This window comes from Salvelinus sp. IW2-2015, linkage group LG5 (genome assembly GCF_002910315.2).
Source record: "Salvelinus sp. IW2-2015 linkage group LG5, ASM291031v2, whole genome shotgun sequence".
Classification (NCBI taxonomy): domain Eukaryota; kingdom Metazoa; phylum Chordata; class Actinopteri; order Salmoniformes; family Salmonidae; genus Salvelinus; species Salvelinus sp. IW2-2015.
Window position 1 is genome coordinate 1,787,344 of NC_036844.1, and position 22,444 is coordinate 1,809,787.

The following is a 22,444-nucleotide window of genomic DNA, read 5'->3' on the forward strand; positions in this document are numbered from 1 at the left end:
CTGTTGAGTGTAAAGAAATATTGGCAAGACATTAAATCCAGTAAATAATTTAGTCATGCAGGACACAATAATTTAAGTACTTTTACTTCTAGTATGACTAAATGTACAGCAAAGCCTTCACAACATTTACTTGATACTTATATATTAAAAAGGACTGAAATTGAAAGGAATACATTATATGTAAATTTACTAAAGCACAGTCCTTCACAAATACAGAGTGCATGTTAGTCCAATGCAACACTTATGTCCTTATCTACTTCTATACTCTTAACAAATGCATAGAATGGTGTTTCACAGCTGCCATTGACATTTACCTGAATTCCATTGCACAGTACGTACTTAATATTATTAATTTTTAAAGATTTACTGTTAACTAGCATAGATGATAGACTAGTATTATTGTGGTTCTTACTAACAAAACATAGCAGAAAAAAAATCTCAATCACATTATCAGATGGTTGAGATATGAAACGAATAGGTGAAATTACATAGTAATAGCTTTGAATAAAGGTCCATTGGTAAAGGTCCAAGGTACATTTCCTCTAATCAAACATTAATATATTCTTATATCATCTAGCTTGTCAAATGTGTGGTTCTGGTTTACTATCGCAGACAACCCTATGTAATATAAATGAATGAGTTTCCAGGGCATAGATTCATGGGGTCAAATACCAAAGTGATAAAATTCAATACAGGTCTTTGTCATAAGGTATGTCATGTCCAATTGAGTGGTGGAAATCCACTGCCAGGGTTTGTTCTCTCCGATGGTAACGGTTGTGGAACAGATGTGTGAAGTCATTCTGGTGCAGAAAGTTCCTCCTACAGGTAACTCATAACAGTTCCTTTCTTTCCAACCTGATGTGGCTCCAGTGCGTAGAACCTGATCATGACCCTGTGGAATACAAGTTCACCTACAATTAGATTCATGCATTGAAAACCATATACAGAAGACCATGTGGCTATAATTTAAATCTACTAAATGCAATATTCTATTTATGCAATATCAAATGCAATATAAAGTCAATACATACTTTGAATGCTATATGGTGTTGCAAGATCTCCTGTGCAACCCCTTACAGGCATAGGTAGTTAGGCTATAATCAATACCTCATGGTAGTAATAACCTAGACATATGAACTGTCCATAAATCCAGACACACCATGGCATAACAGATAACTGCAAATTTTCATCTGTTTGAGTCAAAGTTGAGTTGGGCTCTAAAGAGTCTGCAGGCAAGCTGGGTACAGGAACTTGCAGTGTACAGGAACTGACATACAGAGACACTCCATCTTTCAATCTGAGATAAGGTATCATATGACATACTGCCCTTTATCCACACCAATGCAGAAATGCAAAATCCTCTTAACTTATGCATAAAACATATTTTTCTGTCATTAGAACAGAGCCAAAGCCTGCAGTAAAGGATAGTACTAAGCTCMAAAATAAATGATTTGTAGCATAATCAGCTTCTAACCGGTCTTCAGTAAGTCCAAGTTCTCCTGTAAGGAAAGGGAAGATATTGGCACTGTGTTCCTTGTTCTTCTCAGCAGTGTCAGTGACACCGATGGCAGACACAGACAGTATCACGCAAGGAGCACAAGTTCCACCCATGAGCATTGGCAGTCCTGGTTTCACCACCAACATCATTCTCTGCATGGGAAACAGACAACATAAAATACACACAAGCACCATTGTTGAATAGAATTAGCTAGCTAGGCTATATCTAAGTATTTAAATATGGACACTGGGGTTAAAACCTTCATAGCCGCCAACTACAGTGCCTTCAGAAAGTATTCACACCCTTGACTTTTTCCACATTTTGTTGTGTTACTGCCTGAAATTAAAATGGATTAAGTTGAGATTTTGTGCCACTGGCCTTCACACAATACCCCATGATGTCAAAGTGGAATTATGTTTTTAGACATTTTTACAAATGGAACACTGAAATGTCTTGAGTCAATAAGTATTCAACCCCTTTGTTAAGGCATGCCTAAATAAGTACAGGAGTAAAAATGTGTTTAACAAGTCATATAATAAGTTGCACTGTGTGCAGTAAGTGTTTAAAATTATTTTTGAATGACTACCTTCTCTGTACCCCACAATTATCGCTAAGGTCCCTCAGTCGGGCAGTGAATTTCAAACACAGTTTCAACCACAAAGACCAGGGAGTTTTTCCAATGGCTCGCAAAGGCCACGGTGAAGCTATTAATTACACTTTGGATGGTGTATCAATACACCCAGTTACATACAAAGATACATGCGTCCTTCCAAACTCACTTGCCGGAGAGGAAGGAAACCGCTCAGATTTCACCATGAGGCCAATGGTGACTTTAAAACAGTTAGTTTAATGGCTGTGATAGGAGAAAACTGAGGATGGATCAACAACATTGTAGTTACTCCACAATACTAACCTAAATGACAGTGTGAAAAGAACGAAGCCTGTACAGAATACAAATATTCCAAAACTTGCATCCTGTTTGCAATAAGGCACTAGGGCGGTCCCTGACTAAAAAAAGATCTTAGTCGACCAATTGATTGGTTGAAATTTTAAAACGTGTATTTTTCCATATACAGACACACCCTGTATTTGAAAAAAATCAACTATATAATCATGGAGCTTGTCTGATGCTTTAATGAGTGCACTGTTTGATGAAATAAAAACAAAATCTCTGACAAAGGCTGTGAGACCGATACGTAAAGCTTACTAAAGAGCAGTGATACTATCAAGAGCAGTGTGCGGGTTTCTTCAGTTTCTGATGAAATAAGACACAAATGAATCAATAGAGAGCCAGAGACCAAGAAAACCTGTCCCGACAATCCTCCTCCGGCTTTCACAGATTCTACCGTTAGTCTCCTGCAGTTGCCTGTAATACGAAGACTTTAAGAAATGAAGTAGCCGATCTCAAAATCAGTCATGTGGTTAATCAAAATTCTATCCAAAGCTAAATGAAAATGACAAACCTAAAAAGTTACTTCTATTGCCAACTATGTAAAAATAGCCTATAAAGCCAACAGTTAGACCGCAGAGTGAAGGAAAAGCAGCCAACAAGTGCTCAGCATTTGTGGGAACTCCAAGACTGAACTCTGAAGAATTTATTTGGGCTACAATTTCTGAAGCTGGTAACTCTAATGAACTTATCCTCTGCAGCAGAGGTAACTCTGGGTCTTCCTTGATGGTTGTTGAGACTGCACTTGAAGAAACGTTCAAAGTTCTAGATAGACTCACCTTAATGTCTGAAAGTAATGATGGACTGTCATTTCTCTTTGCTTATTTGAGCTGTTCCATAATACAGACTTGGTCTCTTACCAAATAGGGCTATCTTCTGTATACCACCCCTACCTTGTCGTAACACAACTGATTGGCTCAAACGCATTAAGGAAATTCCACAATTTAACAAGGCACACCTGTTAATTGAAATGCATTCCAGGTGACTACCTCATGAAGCTGATTGAGAGAATGCCAAGCGTGTGAAAAACTGTCATCAAGGCTAAGGGTGGCTACTTTGAAGAATAATATACAGTTGAAGTCGGAAGTTTACATACACCTTAGCCAAACACATTTAAAAACTCAATTTTTCACAATTCCTGACATTTAATCCAGTCTTAGTTCAGTTAGGATCACCACTTTATTTTAAGAATGTGAAATGTCAGAATAATAGTAGAGAATTATTTATTTAAGCTTTTATTTCTTTCATCACATTTCCAGTGGGTCAGAAGTTTACATACACTCAATTAGTAGTTGGTAACATTGCCTTTTAAATTGTTTAACTTGGGTCAAACATTTCAGGTAGCCTTCCACAAGCTTCCCACAATAAGTTGGGTGACATTTTGGCCCATTCCTCCTGACAGAGCTGGTGTAACTGAGTCAGGTTTCTAGAACTCCTTGCTCGCACACGCCTTTTCAGTTCTAGCCACAAATTTTCGTTAGGATTGAGGTCAGGGCTTTGTGATGGCCACCCCAATACCTTGACTTTGTTGTCCTGAAGCCATTTTGCCACAACTTTGGAAGTATGCTTAGGGTCATTGTCCATTTGGAAGACCCATTTGCGACCAAGCTTTAACTTCCTGACTGATGTCTTGAGATGTTGCTTCAATATATCCACATCATTTTACTTCCACATATGCCATCTATTTTGTGAAGTGCACCAGTCCCTCCTGCAGCAAAGCACCCCCACAACATGATGCTGCCACCCCCGTGCTTCACGGTTGAGATGGTGTTCTTCGGGTTGCAAGCCTCCCCCTTTTTCCTCCAAACATAACAATGGTCATTATGGCCAAACAGTTCTATTCTTGTTTCTTATACACATCTAGATGTGTATAAGAGACAGGTTTTGGAGCAGTGGCTTCTTCCTTGCTGAGCGGCCTTTCAGGTTATGTCGATATAGGACTCGTTTTACTGTGGATATAGATACTTTTGTACCTGTTTCCTCCAGCATCTTCACAAGGTCCTTTGCTGTTGTTCTGGGATTGATTTGCACTTTTCGCACCAAAGTACGTTCATCTCTAGGAGACAGAACGCGTCTCCTTCCTGAGCGGTATGATGGCTGCGTGGTCCCATGGTGTTTATACTTGCGTACTATTGTTTGTACAGATGAACGTGGTACCTTCAGGCATTTGGAAATTGCTCCCAAGGATGAACCAGACTTGTGGAGGTCTACAATTTTTTTGCTGAGGTCTTGGCTGATTTATTTTGATTTTCCCATGATGTCAAGCAAAGAGGCACTGGGTTTGAAGGTAGGCCTTGAAATACATCCACAGGTACACCTCCAATTTACTCAAATTATGTCAATTAGCCTATCAGGAGCTTCTAATGCCATGAAATCATTTTCTGGAATTTTCCAAGCTGTTTAAAAGGCACAGTCAACTTAGTGTATGTAAACATCTGACCCACTGGAATTGTGATACAGTGAATTATAAGTGAAATAATCTGTCAGTAAACAATTGTTGGAAAAATTACCTGTGTCATGCATAAAGTAGATGTCCTAAACGAAATGCCAAAACTATAGTTTGTTAACAAGAAATTTGTGGAGTGGTTGAAAAATGTGTTTTAATGACTCCAACCTAAGTGTATGTAAACTTCCGACTTCAACTSTATGTGTGTTATATATATTTTTTGTAACACAACAATGTAGAAAATAGTAAAAATAAAGAAAAACCCTGGAATGAGTAGGTGTGTCAACTTTTGACTGGTGCTGTATATTTTACACATACTTTTGTATGTGGACACCCCTTCAAATGAGTGGATTCTGCTACTTCAGCCACACCCGTTGCTGACAGGTGTAAAAAAAAGAAATTGCGCACACAGCCATGCAATCCCTATAGACAAACATTGGCATTAGAATGGCCTTACTGAAGAGCTCAGTGACTTTCAATGTGCCTGAATGCATAGTGCCAACTATAAAGTTTGTTGGAGGAGGAATAATGGTCTTGAGCTGTTTTTCATGGTTCGGGCACATTGGGCACAAGTCTAGACCAGGGGTTCTTAACTTTTTTATCATGGGATCCAAATGAGAAATTCTGTGTTAAGCAGAAAGTGCACTGAACAGAGAGCACAGATGCACATGGCCAAATCAATTCCAGTAATTAATGAAACAATTATAAAATGTACACTGACACGTCGCGACCCACCATTAACGGGTCCCATACTTTAAGAAAGGCGGGTCTAGACGATTCTGGGCTTACAACTTTGAGGCAACATGGGGGGGGGGATCTTTTCCTGTTTCAGCATGACAATGCCCCCGTGCACAAAGCGAGGTCCATACAGAAATGGTTTGTCAAGATCAGTGTGGAAGAACTTGACTGGCCTGCACAGAGCCCTGACCTCAACCCTATCGAACACCTTTGGGATTAATTGGAACGCCAACTGCGAGCCAGGCGTAATCGCCCAACATCAGTGCCCGACCTTACTAATGCTCGTGGCTGAATGGAAGCAAGTCCCTGCAGCAATGTTCCAACATTAGTGGAAAGCCTTCCCAGAAGAGTAGAGGCTGTTATAGCAGAAAATAGGGGGACCAATTCCATATTAATGCCAATGATTTTAGAATGAGATGTTTGAAGAGCAGATGTCCACATACTTTTGTTAATGTAGTATATATGCTACTGCTCAATTAACAAAATATATTGGTTGACCAACAGCCTATCGACTAATTGGTGTCAGCACTAAAAGGAACTAAAGAAAAACGACAATAAATTGGGAAAACAAATTAACTTCATGTCCTTAATACAACACGTGTTTGGGGAAAATCCAACACAACACAATGACTACCACTCTTCATATTTTCAAGCATGGTGGTGGCTGCGTCATGTTATGGGTATGCTTGTCATCGGCAAGGACTAGGGAGTTTTTTAGGATAAAAATAAATGGAAAAGAGCTAAGCACAGGCAAAATCCTAGAGGAAAACTTGGTTCAGTCATCTTTCCAACAGACACTGGGAGACATTCACCTTTCAGCAGGACAATTACCGAAAATACAAGGTCAAATATACAGTTGGTTACCAAGATGACTTTGAATGTTCCTGAGTGGCCTAGTTACAGTTTGGACTTAAATCAGCTTGAAAATCTATGGCAAGACTTAAAATGGCTGTCGAGCAATGATGAAAAACCAACTTGACAGGGCTTGAAGAATTTTTTAAAGAATAATGTGCAAATATTGTAAAACCCAGATGTGCAAAGCTCTTAGAGACTTACCCAGAAAGACTCGAAAGGTGATTCTAACTTGTCACATTGACTCAGGGGATGAATACTTATGTAAACATGAGTGTTATTTTTCATAATTATTTGACGAATGTTTGAATTCGAGTATATCGTTTTTTTTTTTTTCTTCAATTAAAACAATTTTAATCCCACCTTGTAACACAATAAAATKTGTTATGTCAAGGGGGTGTGATTATTTAAGAGCCCCGACGCTCAGTGTTGCCAACTTAGCGACTTTGTCGCTATATTTAGCGAGTATTCAGACCCCTCTAGCAACACATTTTCAAAAATATCGACTAGCGACAAATCTAGCAACTTTTTCTGGTGTTATTGGAGACTTTTGGAGACTCTGACGTGAAAGCACGTATCGTTCTTATTCTTCTCAACGAGCAGCAGGTGCTGCCGTGGGCCCCACCAGTCCCTCCCAGCTGCAGTCAGAGCAGGAGATGTTCACCCCTCCACGTCCAGACTGCAACTGAATCGCGCGTGCCGGAAGCCGCCGCTGGCTGATCCCGCCCATGTAAATGTAAAATGTTCTTTGTCTAAAATAAATCACTGCACAAAGATAAATCACTGCATTTGACTAACACAGCCTCAGTCACTTACTCACCTTGTCCACTGTGTGTGTGCCTCTCTGTGACATAAGCTAAACATCTAGCTGGCTAGCTCATCATGTCTCAGTCTAAACTGTACACTCAAAAATACAGAAAGGAGTGGGAATCAAACCCTGAATTCAAAGGCTGGTTGAAGCCGTTTATTGGAGATGATTCACGGGCATACTGCCTGTATTGTAAGGCTGATTTCTACACCAAACAGTGATGTAAAAAAACACGATAACTCAAAAACATACTCAAAAGGCAAAGCCTTATAACAGTTCCACCCAAAACAAGCTGCCATTTATGGTTTAAAAAAATTGACTGCAAAAAAGGCTGAGGCCACTATGGCATTAGCTATTGCTGAACACTGTTCCATGCTGGCATGTGATCACATTGGAGAAGCATGTAGAGCTGCTTTTCAGACTCCACTGCTGCTACCCACTTCAAAATTCACAGGACAAAGTGCACAGAAATTATTAATGGTGTTCTAGCACCATACTTTCTGAAAAAGTTGGTCGCAGATGTGGGTGACCAGCGTTTCAGCCTTCTCCTCGATGAGTCCACGGATGTAAGTGTTTCCAAGTACCTGGGGGTTGTGATAAGGTACTTTAGTGACACCAAGCAGACAATTGTATCAACATTTCTGGGGCTTGAAGAGTTGGAGGGAGGAGATGCCAAATCTATAGCCCGTGCTGTTGTGGCTTTCCTCGGGAAGTGTTGTCTTAAAAAAGAGAAACTCCTGGGGATAGGGACTGACAATGCCTCTGTTATGACGGGGATTAACAATGGGGTCCATAAAGTGCTGAAGGAGGAGTATGGCCTCATATCTGGTTCTTATTTGCTGTGTGTGCCACTCTCTGCAGCTTGCTGTAAGTCATGCTTCCAATGACACCATCCCCTGTAGTGTGGAGTACTTGGTACGAGAGACTTATAACTGGTTTTCAGTGTCTCCAAAGCGCAGGGAGGCCTACAAGGCCATATATGAGACCAACTGTGGGGAGAAACCTTTACAGATAATCAAGGTGTGTGCCAACAACCTGAATTAGGGCCAGACTAGTTACCATAACTTTCTCACATTGCCATTGACAGTTTTTTCTATTGTCTCTTTTTGGTCCATTTAGATTGTATACAAAAAAATGTAAAAAAATGTTATGGTTAAAAATGTTCATGTTTTACTGTGACTTGTTGTAGGCTCCTAAGTGGACCATATGGTTAAAAACCAAACCAAATTTAGAAAAATAAAATAAAAAACAAATTAACTCCGCCAGTGTCTCTTTTGGGTCACTTTTGCCGGTCCCAAGCCCGGATAAAGGAGGGTTGGAATTGTGACATAAAAAAAACAAGAATCAACAGAAGAAAGTTCATTTGTAGTTCTAAACATATTTAGGGTGTTTTTTACTCACTTTTTGTCTCTCCTACGATGTTATTCCTCTCTCCTACAGCGTCCGTCACAATTACATGCACATGGCCAATTATGCAAATTAGGCGATGACGTCATTTAGGACAGCCAATAGATACTTTCTTTATTGAGGAGTTGGCAACATTGCCAACACAGGCTGAAAGTTAACACGCATTGCTTGCGATACGGTTTTGGCAATATAAGGAACATATCGCCGAGAAATAACTTTCTAAAAACAAAAAAAAGGTTCAAATGAACACCTTTATAGAGTTAGTGTTCGCACACGGACATCTATTTTACAGCGCTTGTTGACGGAAGACTGACAAGACAGAGGCGACCACCTGTGCTAATAAGCTATCTTGCATGATCGAACAGCTGTGTGTAAGTGTAACTATGGAGGAAGTGTAGCAGAATCCTTGTTCATCAGCTCGATCCATACGGCTGTGTGCATCTGTGCAAACCTGCTACACAGTAAGTGTTTTTTTAAAGATTCTTTCTCGCTTATATGAAAGACAAGTTCCATGTTTCGAGGAAAGTATTGCACGCAATTATTATTTACGTTTCCAAATGTTAAAACAGAGCGTCGGGATTGTAGTTCACATGGTCCCACTGGTAAGCGGTGCTTATAGCTGAGAACCCTTGGGATAAGGTAGAATGCCTTAAGTTCTCGTGAGTAAGGCTACAGCTAGCCCATTCAATACTGTAGACGGCAAGGCTTGAGTTCGACAACTAGGCTACAGCTAGCTAACAGTAATCTAAACAATGCAATGTATCAAAGGCAGACATATGGAGTGAGGCTAAACTTAACTTCACTCAGTAAAATTCTTGATGCAGTAGCCTACTCACCTCTTCGGGTTTCCCTAGAACAGCGGCTGTTTTGGAGCATAGCTTTTTCAAGAAATCCTCAGAAAACGTACTCTCAGGTAAATTACTTTCTAAATCAATGAACGGCATGATGATTTTGTAAAGAGGCCGTTCTTTCAGATGAGAAGGCTAGGGAGGTCAATTTGCAGCAAATTTGACTTTGCTCCGGAAAGTACGTCTCTTCATTGGGGGGAGAAAAGTACTTCCGTGTCACGGAATTTCGGAAATGTTCCAAATAAAAGTCCCCCACTAATAGCAAAAAGTCTCAGTAACTTGAATTTATTCATGATATAGGAAAACATTTTGTCTAAACATTAACAATGATTCATACTTTTTCATATTTAAGTGACATTTGCATACATTTGAATTTTAAGTTGTTCTAAGGTCAAATATGGTAAGTGGAAATGGCTCCAATATGAATCACTGTATATTAGGCTTAAGGTTAGCGGTGTGGTTAAGGGTAGTGGTACCATATGATTGTGATATAACCAATTAGATCCCAGGAACCTTCTACTGCATTTTTCAAAATGTCTGATTAGTCAAGAGACAAATCAAATATATATATATATATATATATATATATATATATATATATATTTGTTGTATATATATTTTAAGACAGTCTGATTGGGTGGGGCCTCTGCCCAGCCTTGCCCTGCCATGGCGTGGCTTCGTCTCTGGTAACATGATTCAGTTTCCAGTACAGTAGCCTACTGTTACACTTTATTGTTGTTGGTATGTTCAACTCATATTTCTGATTTGGAAGTTTTATAATAAACAGCATTGGAGCTATTTTAGATAGCCTGAAATTCTGAGAGCACATGAACACAGCAAAAATATGTACACAATGATGTCATACATTACATGTACCACGTGAATGCAATGACCAATAGAATTAACGTATCCGAAGGAACGCCAGCAACCCTGGACAATAATATTGCAGCCCTTCAGAGACGTTCTGATGATAGTTATTAGAGCGAAAATGATTGAATGCTATTTTGGTGACTAGGAATAAATGTAGCTAGCACATTCGTTTTAAGGTTGTATGTGTCTAACCAGCAAGCTTGGTATGTTAATTTCGGAGTTTAGTTAATGTTAGACCATTCCAGTCGCCATTTGGAGAGAAACCTCGAGCTGTTGGGCTAGTTGGCAAGATAACTGGATACAGTAACGCTGACCGCTAGCTACGGTTATGTGGGACGATGGTGATAAAGGCTAGTTAGCTAAATGCATTTTTGTTAGCTAACTAGAGTAGGCCAGTTCTCGTAACCTGATGCATACCGGTACCAGTCTATTGCTACGTGTTGAAAAATGCTAGGATGTTCAAAAATGTGTTCGGGTCAGGATTTATTGTAAGAACCGCGCACGTTATCCTGACATGGGTAATAACACTGATACTCTTCCTACATGATACAGGTAAGTGAACTTAATTTAAATTCATTTTCAGATGCCAGTATCCGTTGCACGGCTGTAATGCATAGATGACATATGCATTGTTACACTGTAATGCATACCATCAAACCACACTTCCACTTATCACCAAATATGGTCTTGTGAGGAAGTCCAGTGCCATTGCGTGGAGGAAAGTGGGAGAAGATGGAGCTAGATGAAACTTGGCTGACAATCTGCTATATTTTCTCATCAATGAAATTTGATTTCAGTACAGTTTTCTGTTAAATCAAATCAAATGTGATTTGTCACATGCGCCAAATACAACAAGCCCTTAACCAACAAATCAGTTGTAAGAAAAATAAGTGTTAAGTAAAAAATGCATAAATAAGAAATAAATGTAACAAATAATTAAAGGTACCGGTAGAGTCAATCAATGTGCGGGGGAACCGGTTAGTCGAGGTAATATGTAAMTGCAGATAGAGTTAAAGTTACTATGCATGGGGGGGAAGTCTGGGTAGCCATTTGATAAGCTGTTCGGTAGTCTTATGGCTTGGGGTTGGAATCTGTTAAGACTTTTGGACCTAGACTTGGTGCTCCGGTACCGCTTGCCTTGTAATAGCAGAGAGAACAGTCTATGACTAGGGTGACTGGAGTCTTTTTGACAATTTCTACCACTGTGTGTCATCAGCAAACTTAATGATGGTGTTGGAGTTGTGCCTGGCCATGCAGTCATGAGTGAACAGGGAGTACAAGAGGGGGCTGAGCACGCACCACTGAGGGGCCCCCGTGTTGGGGATCAGTGTGGCGGATGTGTTGTTACCTACCCTTACCACCAGGGGGCGGCCTGACAGGAAGTTCAGGATCCAGTTGCAGAGGGAGGTGTTTAGTCCCAGGGTCCTTAGCTTAGTGATGAGCTTTGAGGGCACTATGGTGTTGAACGCTGAGCTGTAGTCAATGAATAGCATCCTCACATAGGTGTTCCTTTTGTCCACGTGGGAAAGGGCAGTTACGAACAGAGTGCGCGCTAAGTTTTGTAGACTTAACCCTTTGCCAAATTTGCGTTGTGTAGAAGGAGTGCGACAGCGAAATTAGTTATTGCACAAGCGCACTTTTCAGAGTATCTGTTCCCTAAGTACATGCTAAAATGCGCCAATTGGATCTTGCTAGCTTGTGCGTGGCTCTGCCCAACTCCTTGCTTGTTCTGCCCGCTGTGCTTTATTTGCTCCCTTTGGAAAAGATGATGATAAATCGTAGGTTAGTTATTTACCAGTATCTTTGATCCCAGTGCCACCAACATGATCAACAAAGCAGCCAATTAGGTAGCTGATAAAAGTAGCTAAGGTCCTTATTGGTCAAAACAGTTGGACTAATCTCATAAGCCACAGTCTGTGTAAGATAAGGCTATACTCCAATTAGGGTAATATACTCATATATATATATTTTTTTTACCTTTACCTATTTAATTAGGCACGTCTGTTAAGAACAAATTCTTATATTCAATGACGGCCTAGGAACAGTGGGTTAACGGCCTTGTTCAGGGGCAGAACGACAGATTTTTACCTTGTCAGCTCGGGGATTCGATCTTGCGACCTTTCGGTTACATTGATTTGAATGAATAGTCTATTACTTATAAATTAGATAAATACAACTGCCTTACCTTATCATATCTTAGGACCTATTACTCTCTGCTGGCATAGACTTAGTAAGCCTTTGCGTGATCGTGTATAGCTTGGTATGTCATTCCTAGAGCACTTCATCCAGTGGCACAGAAAGCAATTGCTATTTGCAAGTGAAAATGTCATGGGATGCATAGGCTCCATTATTATCCTTTTGGTGGCCATTTATTTGATCGTATTTCATTATCCAACATTTTAGTAGTAGCTACTAGTTAGTAAACATTGCTAATTTATTCTTGTTTTGCAGACCTGAGGAAGCAAGAGGAGAGGGGAGAGCTCATCCAACCTGTGCTCTTTGTCTTGCTGGTCCTTGTGTCGGTGTTGCTGTACTTTGCTGTCTCACTGATGGATCCTGGCTTTGTCCTATCTGACGGTAGTGACTTACAGGTGCGTCAAACCAAGTTTTGCTTACTTCACAACACATGAACACAGTAATGCATATCAATGCTCAGGAAATACATTACAGCTAAACAACTATGCACTTGTACTGCATTTTTAGTTCACCCTTGGCATCACTGAGGAGACGCAGGACATGATTCCACCAACAACCAAGTCTCTGCGACAGCGGCGCTGTGGTCATTGTCTGCTCCAGGTATGGAGTGGGCTACTGTAGTCTTTTTTTTGTCTTTAACCTTAATTTATCCAGGGGAAACCCGTTGAGACCAGCGTCTCATTTACAAGGGTGCCCTGGGAACAATACATTAACATGATCAGTCTCAATACAATAACTATAAATTTACAATTACACATTACAACAAATCAAATTCAAAAGCGACAGATAACATGTATATGCGCTAGGGGCACAATAACTAAAAGCAATCTTCCTGGACTCTGGAGACCCGCGGAACCTCTAGAAACTTGAGAGCAAGTCTGATGGTGGCTTGCTTTCCAATTAAGAAGTGAGGTAGTATGGGAGTTTCTGGAGAGCTGCTTTATATACAAATAGTAGCTGATGTTGGGCCCTTCTGGTAGTCACAGACTCCCAGCTGACATAATTACATAAAAGGCAATGATGTGTACTAAAATTGTCTCCAGTGATAAAATGCAGGCTGACTCTAAAGGTTTTTAAAACAGGCTGCTGCATGCATGTAGATTACATCACCATAGTCAAGTACTGGCAGGAGTGATGCTTGAACAATTTTCCTCCTGTTTTCAAAAGTAAGGCAGCATTTCTTTCTATAAAGGAAACTGATTGTAATTCTCAGCTTCTTTGTTAGTTTTTCAATGTGTGTTTTAAAAGACAGCTTTATCATCAATCCAAATACTTAAATACTTATAATGAGGGACTTGTTCAATTTGGCATCCCTTCAAGGTGCAGATACGCAGATGTTCTCCAACATTTAGCACTCATTTAATATTGGTGAGCGATTCTTGAATTTAATCAAAGCCAAGCTGACGGTTGTTAATGGCCTGCTGCACTGAGGGGGCACAGGAATAAATAACTGTGTCATCTGCATAGATATACTTAGGCCCCAGTTATTATTATTCAGAGACAAACCAACATTATTCATGTAAATAGTGAACAGTAAAGGGCCTAGTAGTGAGCCTTGTACACCTGTTTACATGTATATTTACTGTGTATGTATTCCTGAGGTGACATTAAGAGGGATGATGTAATCCAAGGATGCTGACAGACACACCATCTGCTCTCACACTGTTAAGAGATTCTCTCACTCAATTATGGTCATGGCAAGATAAGCTGCTGGCATATGATATGAGTACTGGTCAGTGGACTAGTTTATGACCAGAAAGAGCTTTCTGTAACTCCTCCTTCCCCCCTTTCCCATTCATGTGCCCAAGCAGCAGCCAATGAGATCCAAGCACTGTCAGACCTGTCAGCACTGCGTGCGTCGCTACGACCACCACTGCCCCTGGATCGAGAACTGCGTGGGCGAGAGGAACCACCGCTGGTTCGTGCTCTACCTGGCTGTCCAGCTGTTGGTGCTGCTGTGGGGCCTCCACATGGCCTGGTAAGTGGAGATGGGTCTGCAGAGCCCATTCATACATGGTTGTGGTGACCCACAGGGTATGCAATGCAGGGTTTACAAAAACATTTGCACACCCGGTGGGTCACCACAACCAGGATCGAAGATCTTGATAAATTGAACCAAAAATCATCTGTATTATCATATGATGCACTGTTGTTTCAGAAGTGTGGCCAATCTCACTTGTTCTCTGTGACGCAGGTCGGGCTTCACCACGGCACCCACCTGGCAGCTGTGGCTGCGCGGCAATGGCGTGCTGCTGGGTACGGCGGCGGTGGTGGCGGTGCTCTCCCTCACCGTGCTCCTGCTCCTGGGCTCCCACCTCTACCTGGTCTCCCTCAACACCACCACCTGGGAGTTCATGTCGCGCCACCGCATCTCCTACCTCAAGCACTGCGGCGCCGACGAGAACCCGTTTGACCGTGGTGCGCTGCGCAACCTCTGGGGCTTCTTCTGCGACTGGGGCGCCATAGTGTGGGAGCAGGTGTACTTCAGGGAGGGCAACGACCCCATCTGATTAGCAAACAAGCTAACTAACTCGCCGTCTACTCAAGTTCTTCATTCCTTCCCTAGAATTCCTCCAATTGTGTTTACATCCTCCTTTCTAGAAGTATCTTTATATGAGACAGACATCCAAATGAACTATGAACTCCTCTCATTACTTCAGTTGGTCACTGAACTTTGCAAGTTTAGTATGTATGTGGATTTCAATGGAATTTAGTGCAATCCTGGTATTTATTTCAGTTGACTAGTGACATAATAAAAAAACATATTTGTCAGGAAGACAGGAAAGGTTTTACTGAAACAAATAGGTCAGATATTCAATCTTGGTAAGAAAGGTAATTGCAGTGAGCCTGTGAATAGTAGTGCTTTTCTTAGTGTTGTTATGTTTATTTCCTATCCTTCCAACTTACCATTGCCTTTGACAACCACTACACCCCCACCCACTCCAATACCTTCTTCTGTCCAAAGAATAATTTCTAAGAGTGAAGAGTAAAAAATATCACTGAAGTATTAGGAATTTGAGCTAAGGGAACTCTTATGTGTTGAAAGGAACACATTTACAGAATAGATCAATAGATCACATAATTCCTAGACAGATAGATTAACAGAAAGGCAATTCACGTATGGCCTGTTTTTTTCTATTCCCTGAGTTTACTAAGCTATAACAAGCTATAAGCTAACTGTTATATACAGGATAAAGGTACTTTCACATACTGTTGTTGATGTAAAACTGTCTATACTTGAGAGCATGATTTGATTCCTTGTTGGTGTATTTTCCCCAATATCGACTCGGCATTGACAGAGGCTCTGTAGCCACCAAGTGGCTGATTGACTCAGTTAATCAAGTTTTTAGGCTGTGTTTACACATGTAGTCTAATTCTGATCTGTTGCCCAATTATGGACCAATGATATAATCTGATAGGGCAGAATACCAATTATTGGCAAAAGATCAGAATTGGGCTACCTGTGTTTTACACAGCCTTAGATTTCCAGAAGCACATTCCTCTTAACCATTTGAGTATTTTTGCATATTGAAATGTTGTTACGAATATCACATTTTCAATGCCTGGTTTACTGTAATAGTTAAGTTTTATTGAATCTGTACAAAAAGGCATGTCAGGTTTTAAGGCTGCACTACAGCTCAAAGCTTCCTGGCAACAGGGTTAATATGAGAGCAAAGGTCAGCCATGTGTTGGCAAATTAATAAGTAACTAAAATGGTAATTCAGTTATATCAAGATATTTTTGGTAGTACCATGATCCATCGACAAATTATTGCACCTCTTATAAAATGGTAGTATGGCGTTTATTTGCGATTGTATTATCTATTACTATAAAGTATAGTAAATGTGAAAAGCACACAATTTGCACCATCACCAGAGGTGGTTTGAAAAATGATCTGATCAGAAGTGAAACTCCATACTTGTTTAATCATTTATCATCTCACTTTTTCAATTGACAGAATGTCATACTATTTTTGTAAACAAGGTTTATCGCTCCTGATGCAAATCAACCTTTTTGGAACGTAAAACGTTTGCATGAGATTTTTACATCTAGTTTTTTGTAACTTTAGGAATAATTGTAGAGAACTTATTTAAAGGAGTGCAATGTTGTGTGTGTTCCTAACTTAATCGTTAGCTTATCCTCTGTGCAATAGGAGAGCATAGAAAAACATGACAGAAATTAGCAATAATGGTAATATTGTCATCTTTTTATAGTATCGGAAAATCTTTCTGGCTCTTCCAGTAGAATTTAAAGATAAGTGATGTGATTTTTATATACATTTATGTTTGGTCTTGTAAGTGCTGATTTCAGTGTGAACTGTTTATGAACAAAGTCATTTATGCAATATTACATTTTTTAAGAAATTGTTTGAAATGCAGTAGACCTATCAATAAATTGAAATGTTTATTTCAGAAAAATGCTTCATGAGTCCAGTAGATATATTTATTAATTTACATTTCCTTCATGTTGTGTCAAGAAAAACATGCATGTCTCATCTACAATATACAATATATAGATGGCAACATATTCATGACTGGAATGGGATAAAAATGACTCCCTAGGAATACTTACAAACTGTCTAATTCTTAAAGTTTACTTACCTTTTCTAAAAGACTAGAAATTGTACTTCAGGAACATGTCAGTTTCAACATTACATTAAAATGTTTAAGTGGCCCAAAGCAGCCCAAGATGGACCCATGGAATACGTTGATTACACAGTAGCACAATGCACATCAAAGGGTTTTAAAACATCTTCAGTGACTGTTTCCTCCATGAAGATGAAATTCCTGTATGCCTAGGCTAGTGTATGGGAATTTGGATTCCCAGGCTAAATATACAAACATCAGTAGCTATAATCTGTGTTAGTAATTGGATAGATCCAAGACCGTAATAGGGTTACAATAAATGTAAAAACATAATTTACAGCAAAGGTTCTTATGATTGGAAGTGTAGTGTTATGAAGCGCTGGTCTGTTCAATATCCTTTGGATTAGAACTAATTTAAAAGCTCATTATTGCACTGGTGCCAATGTTTGAAACAAAGCACTCTTAGTTTCACAAATGAATAAGAAAGTGCAGCAAATTACCTAATTCGTGTTGACATGCCACTGTTTTGTTACTGTGACAAGTATTAATTTGGCAATATCAATGTTAGTTGATATACTATCAATATGGAGTTGACAAATAAACAAAAACAAGACAAAAGTAAAATAGTCAATATTGACCACCAACATACAAATACAGACACTGACATACAAATACAGATTTGAACAAGGCAGAGAGAAACAGAAGACCGTTTATAGAGTGGCTGACACTCCCATGGAGGAGGAGTTCCCTTTCTACAGCTCAGTGTAACTGACTGGGGTCTCATCATCGGCAGGCCGAGCTCCGAGTTCTGATAGGCTGTAGAGGTTCAGGTGGAGTGCTCATCATCACCCACAGAACATTAATGGCCCAGAGGAGAGATGACATTCCCAAGAGGACGTCACAGTGGCCTATCTGGTCAGTACTTATTCAGCCACAGGTAGCTGTTGTGAAGGAAAGGAACCAGCTTCAGTGGAGCAGCAACCATTTTGGATTTTAGTCCTGTCCGTTCGTCTATCTGGCCGTCATTGTATACTTATGTTTAAGGTCAGGGCAGCGAGGAGAAGTCAGTCGGCAGAGATCTGTTGTTTGGCAGTGAGGAAGTAGGGTGTCTGTGGGGGGGTGAGGACTGGCTTGAGCTTTGTGAACTCCTCGTCAAAGTTACTGATCCGTGGGAAGAACGGGGGAACCACTTTTTTTGTGAAGCAAAGCCTTCCAGTCCAGTCCCTGGGATGAACAAAAGTATACCTCAAATATTATACATGTCATTGGATGATAGGATGATTGCCTTCGTTTCAACATTGTAGGAAAGTTGGCAAAGGCGCTACAACAAAAATCTTGGTGATGCTCAACTGAAATGAAAATTACCCACAGGCCACAAATAAGGCCAGTTTTTACCTCGAAGAACCTGTGTTTCTTGACCTCGTTGGGTCCGGTCTCCTGATCCCAGCCTCCTTTCAGGGTTTTTCTGTAGTAGCTGCAGCACAATAGGAAAGTCTGGCTCAGTATTCATCCCACTATACATCTTTGTATATTTTTCCCCCACAGTTTTCATTTTGTGTATTTGCAATACAGCTTCTTGTTGATTCCGACTGTGTAAGGAGAAGGCAGTATTCTGTACAAGGCAGTATACTGAGAGGATGGCCCACATACCTTTTTTGCCCACATACCTTTTGGATGATGGAGACAGACTCTGGGGACAGGAACCTCGGATAGCGCACTTCATCATTTACTATGCTGTCAAACACCTCCTCCTCATCGTCACCAGGGAAGGGAGACTGCCACAGATGAGAAGAGAGAGAGACGCCATTGTAATGAAAGTCCAAACAACCTCATTCCTATCATGATACCAGCCGAAAACATCTTAATTTAAACAAGACCAAAAATCCTTATTCAACCAAGAAACAAACATACGAATAAAACGTAATGGGTTCACCATATGAGGGGATATTGTGAGCCAACTGACCAGAAAGATCATTTATGTTTCTCGATTCATTTCTCTGGTCCAAACATCTAAATTCAACCAAGACCTACAACTCAAAATACTTGGTTGGTTCACCATAGGAGTGGACCTTGTGAGCCTACTAATTGGAGACATCCTCTAGGTATTTCTATTCTACTGACCTCCCAGCATCTCATAGAAGACGATGCACCACAGAGCTAGGACAGGACACATATGGCCCGCGCACCACCAGTTTGAGATCTCTGCTATAGGTTATTTTATTAATCTCTGTGCTACCAACCTCTCCCACCAGCATCTCGTAGATGAGGACACCCAGGCCCCACCAGTCCACACAGCGGGTGTAGTTGTTGTCCGTCAGCACCTCCGGGGCCAGGAACTCTGGTGTGCCACAAAATGTGGAGGTGAGATCTCCGTGACCCATACCTGCAGATACACACACAGGAGGGGAAAATATAACTTTTTAGACGGATGGAAGTGTGTACCCAGGGATTTTTCTGCCATTGAAATCCTTGGGTGGGCCGCCTAAGAATTTTTTTGGGGGGGTTGCCTAAGTCCAATAAAATAATTGAGAACTAACAATCACAAAAAWAWAAATAATAATAAATAAATAAATAAAACAATCACAAAAAAATCTATAAAACTGCAATATTTTCTCTCAGCTCCATGGCAGAATATGTAGAATTGCAGGAAATTAGCTTAAAAACTACACGCCAAGATGGGATTCTCTAAAATGTTCTCATATTCAGCCGGACCGACCGCACCCCCTGCCACGCCCATCACCTAAGCCCCTCTTTTGGTATCAAGACCTTACTTCGTGCAGCAAGCTTGACACTGTTGTCCCACTTTCAATAATGAGGCGTTCCTTAGCCCAGGGCTAAAAGTGAATAACTTTAAATTAAAGAGCAACATAAATCATTGATTAATAACACTGAATGTTCATTTAATAAACCAAGTGAGTGGGTGGGACAGTGGGTCTCAAAGGGAATGTCCCAGAAGCCATAACCATAATGTACCGTACCTTTCTTGCACAATCCAAAGTCTGCTATCCTCACATAGCCATCTGCTTCCATCAACAGGCTGTCTAGCTTCAGATCCCTGAGAGAGAGAAAGAGAAAAAAAGAGACAGGATGAAATTAGAAAAAGAATGACTGACAGGCAGGTTATTAGGTGTGCGAAGGCAGAGCGCTGGAAAGCAGTACTGAGATATCTTACTTACCGGTAAACTATCTTGTTCTGGTGCAGAAACTCTAGTCCCAGCAGCACGCACGAGGCATAGAACCTAAACAGGGCACAAAATGGCACACATATAATGGTGAGTTTTGATGTATCACCAACTCTAAAGCTTGAAGGAGAATTAGACAAGCTTGCATTAACCATTTGTAGTCACTCACTGGTACATGTTTAAGGTGCCTGTAGATAGTATACACAACCCTTGCATTATTTGCATATTTTGTTGCCTTACAGCCTGGAATTGCAATGCGTCACACTAAATTTGCTCTCACGCTGTCATAACGGAGCCTGTGTGTGTTGTGTAAGGCTTACTGAGCTCTGTCTCTCAGCRAAGATGTTGATGTGTATGTGGGTCATGAGGTCTCCCCCGGGGAGTACTCCATCACAAAGCACACATGGTCCGCCGTCTGGAAGCAGCCGTGCGTATTCACCAGGAAGGGATGGTGGGAGGAGTTGATCGTCTCAAACTAAAATCACAGAAATGCACACGAACAAACACACACGACAGAACAAACACACACACACGTGGAAAAAAAMCACACACACTACAAATAACAATAATAGTATATTTCAGGTGGAATGCAACTGCTAGCGTCTTTCAAAACCAGTTCCCTCAACCTGTGTTATGTCTAAATTCACTCACTGTTCGCTCTCACCTGTCCATTTCATCGCGTGTCACGTCTCCTTTCTTCAAGGCCTTGATGGCATACAATTTCAAAATCAAATAACATTTTATTTGTCACATGCGCCAAATACAACAGGTGTAGACCTTGCAGTGAAATGCTTACTTACAAGCCCTTAACCAACAATGTAGTTTTAAGAAAAGACCAACAAAAAAGTAATAGATAAAAATAACTATTAAAGAGCAGTAGTAAAATAACAATAGTGGGGCTATATACAGGGGGTACCGGTACAGAGTCAATGTGGAGGCTATATACAGGGGGTACCGGTACAGAGTCAATGTGGAGGCTATATACAGGGGGTCCGGTACAGAGTCAATGTGGAGGCTATATACAGGGGTACGGTACAGAGTCAATGTGGAGGCTAATAAATACAGGGGGTACCGGTACAGAGTCAATGTGGAGGCTATATACAGGGGGTACCGGTACAGAGTCAATGTGGAGGCTATATACAGGGGGTACCGGTACAGAGTCAATGTGTGGGGGCACCGCTGTCGAGGTAATTGGGGTAATATGTACATGTAGGTAGAGTTATTAAAGTGACTATGCGTAGATAATAACAGGGAGTAGCAGCAGTGTAGAAGAGGGGGGAGGGGCCAATGCAAATAGTCTGGGTAGCCATTTGATTAGATGTTCAGGGGTCTTATGGCTTGGGGGTAGAAGCTGTTTAAAGCCTTTTGGACCTAGACTTGGTGCTCCAGGTACTGCTTGCCGTGCAGTAGCAGAGAGAACAGTCTATGACAAGGGTGGCTGGAGTCTTTGCCAATTTTTAGGGCCTTCCTCTGACACCGCCTGGTATAGAGGTCCTGGATGGCAGGAAGCTTGGCCCCGGTGATGTACTGGGCCGCACGCACTACCCTCTGTAGTGCCTTGCAGTCCGAGGCCGAGTAGTTGCCATACCAGGCAGTGATGCAACCCGTAAGGATGCTCTCAATGGTGCAGCTGTAAAACATTTTGACGATCTGAGGACCCATGCCAAATCTTTTCAGTCTCCTGAGGGGGAATAGGTTTTGTCGTGCCCTCTTCACGACTGTTATGGTGTGCTCGGACCATGTTATTTTGTTGGTTATGTGGAAGCCGAGGAACTTGAAGCTCTCAACCTGCTCCACTACAGCCCCGTCGATTAGAATGGGGGCGTGCTCGGTCCTCCTTTTCCTGTAGTCCACAATCATCTCCTTTGTCTTGATCACGTTGAGGGAGAGGTTGTTGTCCTTGCACCACACGGTCAGGTCTCTGACCTCCTCCCTATAGGCTGTCTCATCGTTGTCGGTGATCAGGCCTACCACTGTTGTGTCATCGGCAAACTTAATGATGGTGTTGGAGTCGTGCCTGGCAGTGCAGTCATTAGTGAACAGGGAGTACAGGAGGGGACTGAG

At 41.1% G+C, this 22,444-nt stretch overlaps 2 protein-coding genes and 1 pseudogene across 3 annotated transcripts; 1 reads left to right on the forward strand and 2 right to left on the reverse strand.

Annotated features, from left to right (window-relative positions):
- Window positions 1-68: 68 nt before the first annotated feature.
- On the reverse strand, window positions 69-9,748 carry LOC111963780 (D-dopachrome decarboxylase-A). 2 transcript variants are annotated; one of them, XM_070443515.1, is made up of 4 exons: window positions 9,535-9,748; window positions 7,789-7,875; window positions 1,475-1,650; window positions 69-892 (listed from the first exon to the last, which is right to left on the reverse strand). In XM_070443515.1, the coding sequence occupies exons 1-4, from the start codon at window positions 9,640-9,642 to the stop codon at window positions 820-822; spliced, it is 444 nt and encodes a 147-aa protein (XP_070299616.1). In that variant the 5' UTR covers window positions 9,643-9,748; the 3' UTR covers window positions 69-819. The 2 variants fall into 2 exon arrangements, with proteins under 2 accessions (XP_070299616.1, XP_023843058.1); XM_023987290.2 differs by lacking the exon at window positions 7,789-7,875 and having other exon boundaries at window positions 9,535-9,746.
- Window positions 9,749-10,442: 694 nt separating this feature from the next.
- LOC111963779 (palmitoyltransferase ZDHHC12-B) lies at window positions 10,443-17,032 on the forward strand. Its single transcript, XM_023987289.2, has 5 exons — window positions 10,443-10,968; window positions 12,868-13,007; window positions 13,120-13,212; window positions 14,424-14,590; window positions 14,807-17,032. Exons 1-5 carry the CDS (start codon window positions 10,872-10,874, stop codon window positions 15,120-15,122), a joined length of 813 nt encoding a protein of 270 aa, XP_023843057.1. The 5' UTR covers window positions 10,443-10,871; the 3' UTR covers window positions 15,123-17,032.
- Window positions 17,033-17,066: 34 nt separating this feature from the next.
- On the reverse strand, window positions 17,067-20,723 carry LOC111964463 (serine/threonine-protein kinase N2-like; annotated as a pseudogene).
- Between the last annotated feature and the right edge of the window lie 1,721 nt (window positions 20,724-22,444).

Excerpts from the sequence above, each read along its gene's own strand:
- LOC111963779 (XM_023987289.2), top strand. The coding sequence starts at position 10,872 with ATGTTCAAAAATGTGTTCGGGTCAGGATTTATTGTAAGAACCGCGCAC. Across the intron at positions 13,008-13,119 it reads CTGACGGTAGTGACTTACAG|TTCACCCTTGGCATCACTGA; the intron begins GTGCGTCAAACC and ends CTGCATTTTTAG. Across the intron at positions 14,591-14,806 it reads TGGGGCCTCCACATGGCCTG|GTCGGGCTTCACCACGGCAC; the intron begins GTAAGTGGAGAT and ends TCTGTGACGCAG.
- LOC111963780 (XM_070443515.1), bottom strand. The coding sequence starts at position 9,642 with ATGCCGTTCATTGATTTAGAAAGTAATTTACCTGAGAGTACGTTTTCT. Across the intron at positions 7,876-9,534 it reads TTCTAGGGAAACCCGAAGAG|GTACTTGGAAACACTTACAT; the intron begins GTGAGTAGGCTA and ends CACAACCCCCAG. Across the intron at positions 893-1,474 it reads CTTGGACTTACTGAAGACCG|GGTCATGATCAGGTTCTACG; the intron begins GTTAGAAGCTGA and ends TGTATTCCACAG.